At 36.2% G+C, this 12196-nt stretch overlaps 1 protein-coding gene across 8 annotated transcripts in view; it reads right to left on the minus strand.

Annotated features, from left to right (window-relative positions):
- Positions 1-12196, minus strand: part of LOC136843875 (palmitoyl-protein thioesterase ABHD10, mitochondrial-like) — a 61050-nt gene that overhangs the window by 36723 nt on the left and 12131 nt on the right. For all 8 annotated transcript variants that reach the window (XR_010854707.1, XM_067112745.1, XM_067112744.1 and 5 more), the window contains exons 3-5: positions 8352-8518; positions 5351-5498; positions 2952-3242 (exon numbers count right to left, since the gene is read on the minus strand). Coding sequence is in view for 7 of the 8 variants with exons in the window: in XM_067112745.1 (XP_066968846.1) it covers positions 2952-3242; positions 5351-5498; positions 8352-8518 (606 nt within the window). In the remaining variant the exon portion in view is untranslated. The remainder of the gene's footprint in view (positions 1-2951; positions 3243-5350; positions 5499-8351; positions 8519-12196) is intronic.

Consider the following 12196-nt stretch of genomic DNA (forward strand, 5'->3'; position numbering starts at 1 on the left):
TGGAAATACCAGAATTTTAATAATTATCTCTCTCTCTCTCTCTCTCTCTCTCTCTCTCTCTCTCTCTCTCTCTCTCTCTCTCTCCTAGTAATGTAACTAAAAAGATTATATAAGTAAAGTAGATATACTTAACTGAACCAAAACATTTCATGAAATTGAGAGAGAGAGAGAGAGAGAGAGAGAGAGAGAGAGAGCTGCAAAATATCGTTAGCACTTGTTCTCACAGTTGGTTATCAAAAGATAAAAGCGGGCCTACTTCCCCGCAAAAAACTTTCTCCCCTAAACCTAATGCACTTTTTCAGTGGTCTATTTCCATTACATGTACCGTATGTCATGCATAAATGAAGTTGCTCTGATGGGGGAGTATGGAAAATATCTGACAGACTCTGGTTAAGCCATGGAACTTTCATTTTGTGTGTGTATTGCCATAAACTTTCGTTTTATATGTGTACTGTCATAAAAGGATGCACAAATGAGGAAAACTAAATTACTAATCTCATCTGGAAGACATTTTCATTCTATCAGGTAATGAAGATGGGTTTTGTTTAATATGCAATAATCACAAAGAAATAAATAAAAACCTCTTTCAGAAAATTTTTGAATTCATTCTTAACTTTTATTATTGTTACAAGCAAGATTTGAAAAGTAGTTTTTATTTAATAAGTGAACCATTCAAAGAATGTGAGTTATCATTACCACCTCCAATATTGATTCTCCAAGACAACTGATAAGAGATTACAAAGTTAAAATATTTCATTGCCAAATCCTAAAATAGTCTGTTGATGGCCAGGTCCACTGTTATTACTTAAGACTAAACTAGAACCCCTGTCCTCATAATAAAGTATATCAACCTCTCTACATTCTACTTCTCATTTACCAGATGAAATCATTCAATGAGATTTGTTTGTAACTGAATTCAAAAGTATAGACTTCAAATTGCCTCCACGGCCATGCAGCAAAAACAAACTACTTTTTATGTCTACTGGTGCTATAACTCTGCCTTTAAGGATAGGTACTAATCCAAAAACTGGAAAAAAAAAGTTCTATTCCATAACATCATATGAATCTGAAAATTTAAATGGATGCCTTGTTAACAGAGACTATGAATTTTCAGTTGCTAGGATTAAAACATCAGTTGCTAGGATTAAAACATCTAAAGTCAATGTTTCCAACCTAAGGATCTACTGCACAGGAAGTTAAAATCAGCAGAGACCTTCCAACCTTTTGTATGTTCTTTACAAAAAAAAAAAAAAAAAAAAAAAAAAATGCCAGAATTCAGTGCCCAAGAAATAAATTTTAAGCACGTTTCCAAATTGATAGTCTGCAGTGCCAAGCAACTAAGGCTAAAATCAGAAGAGTATTCATTCTCTTGCACATGCTCTAAACAAAAGCGACCTTGATAGAAAAGCACTGAGGATCCAGAAAGCCCATCAAAACAGCTTAAGCTCCATCATCACTAGTGCCATTTTTGTTAAAATTTTCTTATTACACGTCAGATATACAATACACTTGCTCCAGTATTTCCTATCTTGTGTGCTTTCTGCCTGAATTCACACCCTGGTGCCATGCTACAAGAACAATTCATTCCAGTGTTGCAAGGAAAACTGTATTAATCATTAATATTAATCAAAAATATTAAGTTACTCAGAATACTTGCCAGATGATCAAATTACGGTACTGTACTAAGAAACTGAACTGACTCAGTATGACTGTTGCACTGAAATACTGTCTCCATGGCTCCACCTTTACACAACCCACTTCCACCAAGCATTCCAGGAAGCAGTCAGTATTACTACTCTGACTCCCCTTCTTGGTAGTCGCATCCATAGCAACATACTGTACTTCCTTGGCATATACAGAGATTCAGAGCCCAGGAAAGAGATTAGCAATCTCTACAAGCTATTCATATTCTGCAGAATACACAAAAAGAAAAAGGTACCAGTAATTACCGGTGATGATATTCCCACAAAATAAAGACCATTTGAAGTCACTGGCTATTGATGAATGATGATTACCACCTAACTACATTTGATAAATAGTACCAAGTCTTTACTACATTCATTCTGAATGATACCCTGTCTCCTATCAAGTACTGGCAATAAAAGGTTGGTCACGTAAAATAAAATGGATTGCATTTCCGTAAGAACGCATTCAGATTTTGAAACTCTAGAATTTTATTCTACCAGTGACACTACTCTCTTTAAGTACATGTAGCATCGCTAGGTCTTTCATCAAGTCAATTTTGGCAATAACACCACCAAAATACAATCAGAAATTGCCACAAAGTTATGACTTCGCTGAAAATTAAACGCAATCATACTTTCAACTTTTTCATCACATGCTTTCTTGCTATATACAACTGTGTATTGATGGATAAATTACTCCCTATCTCTCATTTCCTTGTGAAATATTTCACATGCTTTATTCCTAAAACCCCAAGGTAACAAAAGCTGTATCCTATAAACTTCTCATGTCCACAATATTTTTATGGTTTGTCACTTTATCAATACCAATCTGTATACGTAAATTGCAACTACTGTCTATATGAATAAATTTCAACTACTGTACATCTAAAGGAGAATTTTAGTCCACCTGAGAGAGAGAGAGAGAGAGAGAGAGAGAGAGAGAGAGAGAGAGAGAGAGAGAGAGAGAGAGAGAGAGAGAGAGAGCAAATCTTCCCAAGTAGCACTTAGTACTCTAAGCCATGCAAATAAAATCAATGACAGCAAAAGCACCTGACATAATATGCACAACCCCATGAGGAATCAAGTAATGCAGTTACATATACATAACTGAAACGATACCAAACAGCACAGAATCAGTGTATAACAAGTCTAAAGTGAATATGCAATGAGCTTGCAAGAAGCCCTATAACACTGTAACTGTTTTTCTTATAATGCATACTTACTTACTCTACATAATAGGATACATAGAATAACATAAAAACATACCTGCGTGCCATGAATAATGCGAACAGGACATTTGATAGGGTAACCCCCCTCCTGGTCAAGATCCAACTCGTACGGAATCATTTCCTCAAAGACACGGAATGACAATGGATAAGGTCCATACTTGGGGTCATTATACTCATAATGACCACCTTTATCCAAGATCTCCACAAGAACAGCAGGAGCACGATTTCTCATACGATCCAAATAGTAGTTAGAAAAATTGATGGATGGAGCCAGTAATAGTAATTTACCAAACTTCTTTGGATGTTTTCTTGCTAAACAAGCAGCAATCTGAAATACAAATAAAACTTATTACGGATATACAGTATGTGCAATGTCAACCAGTCTTATAGGGTAAAATGAGAAATCCAAGTGTATAAAACAGTCATTTTAACTTTGGCAATCAAGATACTCCAAGATATTTTGATTTAGAATATCTAATTAATAAAAAGGGTAACACAACCTAAATTTATCTCTCCACTGACTCGTGACCAGTTATAATTATACCTACTCACTAACCTGTGATCAGTTTTAATTTTACCTGTTCACTAACCTGTGATCAGTTTTATTTTACCTATACACTGACCAGTGATCAGTTTTAATTTTACCTATTCACTAACCTGTGATCAGTTCTAATGAACCTAATCACTAACTTGTGACCAGTTTTAATAAGCAAAAGCCTTCACAATATTTTTGTCCTTAGGAATACATACTGTATTCTTTTATGTCAAGCAATTTTTCATAGTGACCATTCCATCAAAAATCCAAAATTTTACCATTTTTCTCCATAATGCAGAATCCAGAATAATTAGAATTACCAATTACACAGAAACTTGACCATGAATTAAGTTTATGAGGGTGAAACAGAGATTTATGGGTTATTTCATCTCCTCCAATTTCCTATAAATAAAACTGCTTGAATACTCTTATTTTAGTAACCTCCATGGCTTAATCAGAACCTCCATTACTTCATCACTGTCATGTCAGTAATCAAAATGTTCATCAAAAACATTTATAAGCTACAATGATTGTATTCAAATGTGATTCCCTTAAGGAATATTATTCCCAATGGTACCCATTTGTCAGAGTAGAGACACCTGCTGTCTACACATTCTTATTATAGAACTTTGTCTGGGACCAGAGAGTCAAATCTTTAACCTCAAAAGGCTTGGCCTAAAGGATTTACTCTTAATAGAGGGGAAAAAACAATGCAAAACAACTAAGAGAATTTAGACACTCAATCAGAAGGATGGCAAAGGAAATGAAAGGGAAGTAAAAGAGGGAATGCATCATAGAAAAGGAATAACTCTAAGGATCTGTAAAAGGAAACTTGGGAGAATTATACAAGCCCAATGTACAAGCAACTCCTCTGAGGAGGTTGTGATGAAGGACAAGACGCCTTCAGAAAATATACAACAATAAAACACATATATAAATACATGGAAGTGAAACAACAAAACATGTTCACTTCTAGGCAGATAATGCTTACAATAACCCTTGCATGGCACACTGTAAATGGTACAGAAGGGTTTTTGCATAATCCCTTAGCTCCCACCCAGCTGCAATGCTTTATGCCTTGTACTTTTCATGCAATCCCTATACAGTATTTCTTGTTAGTTGTCTAGCTTATTTAGCCTTTTGGTTTTTATTTTTCATTTAAGAACAACTTGTTTAGGCAAGCCCTACAAGAGTCCAACAATATCGTTCAGTCCCTGCTTTAAACCACTCTATAATAATAACTAAATTTACTTATGTCCACAGAGTAACATTATCTTGCAGTCTACAAATAAAAACTCTTCACAAAGAGGTAAGTTAATATTAATAAGAAATAATTCATTGGGATACTATCTAATGGGGTTACTTTGTAAAAGAAAAAGAAGAGATTTAAAAAGCTAAATGCAGTAATACCGTATAAAATCAAAGTAGAATAATCAAATGGCACTACAGGTGTGAAAAGGTGAAAATACTTGATGAGGTGAAGAGCACCACCAAATAAAACTGCTGAAGAAAAGAAAGTCAATAAAAGCAAATTTGTAAAGGAAGGTGACACAGGGCACCCCACAATGGAAGTATCGCCCATCTCTTGACTACCCAATTGCTTGACATAGCTAATATGACACACCATCTATGATCACTGATAATAACTAAAGAAACCATAAGTTCATACTCTTTAAGAACACCAAATTAACATGAGAACAAGAACTGGTAAGTATGGAGTCCTGAAGAAACAAAAATACTTGAAGCAATACTAACCTTGAACAAGAAATAAGAATGAAGTTCACATGTGGCATATATCTCAGAAGATGGGAATTTCTGTCAAAAATGTAAAATTTTGACACAACTTAGAGCAAGTAATCAAGCAAAATGCATGAACTCAAAACAAAAACATTTTCACTTACCCATGCACCCATAGAAGATCCAATCACCAATTGAGGACCTTCTGTAAGATACAAAAGAACTTCTTCTGCATCTTGAAGCCAATGCGAAAAGCGGGCATCCTTCAGTTCAATAGTGCCTTTGGATTCTCCAAGTGCTGTAGCATCATATCTGCATGTGCAAAAGAAAAAACAACTAGTTATAGGATCCTTGTTACTAGCTATGTAGTTTAAAAACTAAAGCTTTCATAACTAAAAAAACCATTGCAGTTTATGAGAATATATGAGGAAAGTACTACATACAGAGAGAGAGAGAGAAATTAACACTATAATATAGGATTTTAATTAGAAAAGTACTGCACTTAGTTGTCTGTAATCTAGAAGAGATTAGAGACAAAGAAATGCTCTGTTAGATACTTATTCCAACTTTAAATGAGAGACAACAAACTCAACGGAGATCAAGACAATATCTACTGTATTTAGTAAATCTAACGTCTCAACACAGAACAAGTCCAGCACCATCTTAACTGCACCCTTGGCTCTAGAGCTGGGACAATCTAATAATTTTACAAAATTAAGTGGTGTGTTTTTAATCCAAGAAAGCACATCTGACCCTGAAACTATGCAAGCTCAGACTTGTAAAGTGGGAAAAATGGTAAGGATTAAATGAGGTAGTAAGATTGGAGGGATGGAAATATCGAAAGGGAGGTAGAATAAAATTATTAAGAAGAATCACTTGAATAAGATATATCTCATGTCCCTTTATGGCCATTTTGTGTGCTCCTTGATGGAACAAAGGCATTTTTTGTGGGAGTTTAAACTAAGATCTGCAGTCATCTGAAATAAAGGAATATTGGAAGTCAATAGTCTCTTCTGAAACAAAGGAATATTGGAAGTTAATGGTCATTTCATATATAGTGCCCTACTTTTTGCATGATACTTTGATGATAACGCTTAAAACTTTTCTGTTAGTAATTCATTCAAGATGAAGTGGAGTACTATGAAAGGACAGTTGAACCCACTCATTTCCACACCCCCTGATTACTTCCTGAGGGTGAGGGCTGTTCAACAGAGCAACATGTGGTTATTTTTTCATCAGTTTTTGCTTTCAGCCCCACAAATTAGCCCGGCTCAAACATTTTTCCGACATTTTTTTCCTATTTCTGCTGTTGGGACTGGTTAACATTTTTTCCTACTTCTGCTGTTGGGACTGGTTTCTTGATGATGGCCTAGCTATATTCTAAATGAGATTTATGAGGAGTTGCGCTTAGAATCTGATCTTATTGCAGGATCATGTTTACAGTGCCCTTTACAAGGCCCCATATGCAAAACTGTACCCCTCTTTTAATCATTTCATTCCTCCAATACACAACCATCCAACTTCTATGACAATATTCCAACATTCTCCTTTGTACTTAACAAAACTAATTTACTGTGATTCTGCCTTTGTACTTATCAAAACTAATTTACAGTGATTCTGCAAGAGAACAGACATGGTTTTGAATGTTGGTAGTTTGCTTTTATTTAACTGGTTTTTAAGTATTGAGAAGCCACATGGGAAATTACAATAACTTAGAAGTAAAATTTTTTTTATAGTGTAATTTGCAGACTCTCAGCTCTTCTCATGTTTAATTTTCTGTCTTACAAGTAGCTTTTGAATTAAGTGGCATTAAACTATTAATTGGAGTGGCATTAAACTATTGATTGGAATAGTATTCAGCTATTATCTGAACTAAATTTGCATCTAAATTTGAAGTTTAAAAATTAATTAATTTTGGACTTAAAAATGAAACAAGTTACCTATGTCCCATAAACATGAATCTTTTTCATTACTTCATACTTCTAAATTTTTAAGTTCCTGACATTCCATGAAACTAGACTCATTTAAAATTATAATTATTACATTCTTGTACCAACGGATTTATTTTTGTCAAATCAGAACTAAAATATACTTTACACTTGGTAATCAACTTCAGAGATTTCTCCAAAAATGCATGATGTCTAAAAAGTTGGCCTACGAAAATTTCATCACAATTATGTAGGTGATAAGTACAATAGCCTAAGGTGAGGCATTACTGAATGTATACATTTCTTACTCTGTGCTTGATCGTCCTGGTATACAAGACTGAACAAAGAGCAGCTTATCCGTAATTGCCACCCATCTTCTTTGCCTAACTCAGTAATTCTTCCATACCAAATGTTCTGCTTTTTGCATTCATCCTTTCCACTGTTTATCTGCCCTTAGCCTCTCAAATAGGGATGTATCCAAAAAGGATTCAAGATTAAAACTGGATCAAAACAATGGTAAAGAAGTTGGAATGCTAAGTATGAAGAGCCCAAATGAAATGGAGAATGGAAAAAGACAGATAAGAACAGAGATGGGGACCAAAGAAGCACTGCAAAAACACCTGAAATAATGCTTACAGTGTATTGCTTAAGAAACAGTATGCATGTCCCCCTCATGGGGATGGCAGACATTAAAAATGGATCATTAGGAATAGATAGAAGGATGGGTAAAATCACAATAATATGTGACGTATAAATGCACATGTACCACAGATAGAATGAAAAACAGGTACAAATCCTGACAGGTTTCACCTTTACTTTTCTATGAGTCCTCTTGAAAATGTCTTCGAACACTCAAGGCAAAACTGGTCAGGACTCATACTCAATATTTCATTTTCCCTGTAGTATATCTGGAGGTGCATGGATGTAAGGCATGCTAAGTAGAATAATTGAAATGCAGGAAAGGCAAAGGCTTGAACAGATTACTGCATGATGCATCAGTATAAACTACAGAATATGCATGCAACCAAAAGATAGCACTACCTTAATGCTATAAGCTCTTTAATTCACTCAAAAGATAGCACTACCTTAATGCTATAAGCTCTTCAATTCACTCATTCTTTTAAAGTCTGCCATTTAAAACATCACAATCATAATCTATGTAAAATACCAGGTATTTATACTGAGATTGCTATGACTTACAATTACACATGAATATTTTAAGTATAAAAAGCCTTACCTGACAAAGGAAAATCCTTGCTGCAAACAAAACTTGGCCAGGGCAGTTGGTTTGATGTCATATTTGGTTCCCATGAACCCTGGAATAAATATTATACCAGGGCTCCGTTTACCAAGGATTTTCTTGTAAGCCAAACTTCGTTTTTCACCTGTTATTCTGTCAGTAACCTGCAGATAACAATTAAACGATAATCTTCCCTATACTTATAAACGAATATTATATAAACTTTCTTGCACTTATCAAGTCAGACTTGTGTCTGGAGGATGATTTGACAGATAGCATCTAGGGCCAAAAATACTGATACTAAATTTAAGATTTATTTATTAACTACTTACCTCTCCACTGCATGGCTTTTAATTCCATCCCAGTGGAGTTCAACAGATTGAAAACAAAAATTAGAGTGCTTGGTTTTCTAGGAATATACATTTTCTATCCATCTATTTCTCCCACCCCACAACAGGGGACCAGTAAGTACAAATACTTGTAGCAGTTCAATCTACTTCTGTCCACTTTGAATTTGGGGAGGTAAGGAGAGTTAATGGTGAGGTAAGTGTTTAAAAAAATAAATCCTGAATTAAGTACTTGCATTTTTAAAATGAAAATTACCTGTCCATTATACAGCCGATTCCCATTTGAAACAGGTGGGCAAAGTGAAAATTAGCTGGCACTTTAAAGCTACTAAATACAAAATTATTTACACAAAAGTGTTTGCCTTCCTAGTGAATTCCATCCATCAGCTATTACTAATGTCCCAAGATCTGCCCTATAACCCTGAACCTGCCTAAAACACCTGCTGCCGATGAAGCTACTTTCTCCAACTCAAAAGGCAAACACTGAGGTGGCTGAGCATTTGTTGACTCGACAAACAGACCTAAATTCTCGCCAGGAAACATCTCGCAATAATGAGAGAATTCCTGAACCAAAGGGAGATAAAAAACTGAAACAGCAGTCACTTGTTTATGGGAAGAAACCCCTACAGTTGAGAAGGTTCCAATATGTGAGAGCACCTCGCTGGAGAATCTCTAATCAGAGAAGTGTCTGAATGCAAAAACTGATAAGACTGACTGCCTGCAAAAACTTGCAAATCCAAAGTATGGGAAACACCCCTGTGAGAAACAGAATACGAAGTCACATACCATTCAAAGAGAACATGGGGGACAGGAGAGCAGCATGGTGACTGTCAAAATGAGAGCGCTTTGCAGGCAACAATCACACAGGCGAATGAAAGCAGCGACTAGCACTCTTGCAGTCAGGAGGAGACGCCTTCAAAGTGCCGGTCACACAAGAGAGAAACAACAGTGTGTGGTGTTGTGATGAAAGGCGCAAAAATGCACTAGGTACAGGACAACAGCTTGTTAATGGCAGCACAACACAAACCTCCCCCTTAGCCAAAGAAACAAGGGAAACGGAGGAAACTCTAGACTCTTCTCTAAAAAATAAAGGGTCCTTAATACTAGTCTTAGATCCAGAATGACCATCAGCATCATTTTCATTCATTCTGACAACATTATCAGAAAAAAAGAGAAGCATCCCTTCTACCTAGATGTCATGATGTGGTCAAGCTTAAATGAATGGAAGAAAATGGGCAACTACTTTTCTTTACTCTAACGGTGCAATCTTTCAAGAGTACAAAGTCTGATGCAACACCAGAGGGCTACACTGGACACAGATCCACACCACGCCCTGACATGTCCAGGTTCCCTGTTGTTCCAGGTACAGAGGGAGCAAGACAAGATGAGCCAAGGAAATGGCTAGCCAGGAGTGGGGGCACTGACCCGCCCTCCAAACCTAATCAAGACCCCAAGGAGGGCAATGCTGATAAAACATTACATGAAACTTTGGCCAGCTGATTAATCAAGCCCTTTACGCCCCTAATAATGGTCTCATTTCTATCAAATCTAATGTCCTGAATTAATTGGGAAGCTCTAGTTGGAGTAATGGATCAAAGAAAAGAAGCAGAGGACCTAGAATGGGAAGATGACGACAAATGGTGCACTTTATCACAAGGCCTATCAGACTTATCCTTTTGTCTCTTCTGATGCTTCTTCCTATGATCAGTCTCTCTTTGCTTCAGGTGTTTCACCAGTTTCACTATGAATTCACTGAACCATGATTCACATACTTCACAATGGACATTCAAATTACACTTCTTCCTTCAGCATTCCACACATCTCATAGGGGTCAGTGGAAGTGGAATACAGCTTATTACAGTAATTCTTACCTTACAGGTTCTTATTCTATTGTTACCAGCCATATCCAAAAAAGAAATACCAAAAACAAAAGAAATTTGTCAAAAGAAAACCAAGCACAGATAACAATCTGATAACCTCTAACTGAAACCAGTGACAGAAGTAGAATGGCTGACTACGAGTGTTTATACCTATCGGTCCCCTGATAGGGGTGAGGGAAATAGATGGATAGAAAAGGTATGTTCTTAGAAAACCAAGTGTTCTCACTTTAGTTTTCCATCTGTCGAACTCCCACTGGCTTGGAAATAAAAGCTATATAATGGAGAGGTAAGTTTTGTATATAAAAAATGAAATCAAACCACCAGCCAGGCACTTGAAGCAATAAGGTTCTCCGCAAAAATCTGAATGACAACAAAGTCTTACTCTTTAAGACCTAACAACCAAGCCCAACCAATTAAACCTCATTCTTTCAATTCTCTGTCTAAGGAGTGACACATGCTTCTCTAATTCTTAATGATTGCTGAGAACAGTATAGCTCACTGAACTTCTAATCTACTGGGTGAAATCTCTGTGAGTGGTACATACATCAGAGTAGTATCTCCCAGCTAGCCCAATATAGGGCACATCTGTCCCTAACTGTGGTTGGCTAGTGGGTATGGAAACTAATCATCATCCAATTGTACTTTCACTGGAAAAAACAAATGATCCAACCCAACTAATGATAAATGAAAGAATAAATGAATTGTTAAATTTAGGTTATATATAAGGCTAAGCACTGAGGCATTTTCAGCCACTAAACATTGAAGTCACTGAGATGAGGTGTTGGAGTGGTTGGACAGCAAGATATGAGATCCACAAAATAAATGAGATGAAGTAGATAAATCTAAAAGTGAAACTAGGGAGAAAACCCGCCATAACATTTAAAAGCAATACTGTAGTTAGAGAGGTTGGAATGCAAGATGGAAAAAGAGGTGAGAATGTTAAAGTAAAAGGTTAAAAAGTGGGTGAAGCTAGGGGTTGAGGGGATGCTGCAAGCACCCTCTTGTAATGGATTTACTCAGGTATTCCTGCATCAGTTCTAAAAATAAATAAGAGTGAGTAAGTACTACAGTAGTCAAAATTAACATTTTTATTATAAAATTATTTGGATAATCACCTACTGTTCAAGTTAGTTACATCTTTGCACTGTTAGGTGCAGTCAGCATTCAAATTAACAAAAGAATAATTTTTGGCTGACCTGGATGGTCTGTCTGCAACCACCTGTTTCTCAGCAGGTGGTGTTGGAATGTTTATGTTCTTGTCAGAATTTTTCATGACCACCCACTAAGATGTATGGATTGATGGGTTTCCTCTTTAACAGGAGGTAAGTATCCAAATAAACTGTTACCATAAAATTTTCATTATTTTGTTGGAATCTTACCTACTGTTAGCATTTGCTGATTACCACATTGAATGAGGATGGTGGGTTAGTACAGCCACAAAAGATCTGCTCAGCCAAGCAAACTAAAAGCTTTTATAAAAGGAAAAAAGCTTCTGAAAACTGTTGCCTATTGTGTGGTCGTTCCTGGAAAGTGCTGTCTCTAGACGGTGGAACCACAGCAGGGTGCAAGATCCCCCAGAGCGCAACTTGTTAAGACTCTTAACAGGGGGAAAAAG

Source organism: Macrobrachium rosenbergii, chromosome 12 (assembly GCF_040412425.1).
Source record: "Macrobrachium rosenbergii isolate ZJJX-2024 chromosome 12, ASM4041242v1, whole genome shotgun sequence".
Lineage (NCBI taxonomy): Eukaryota > Metazoa > Arthropoda > Malacostraca > Decapoda > Palaemonidae > Macrobrachium > Macrobrachium rosenbergii.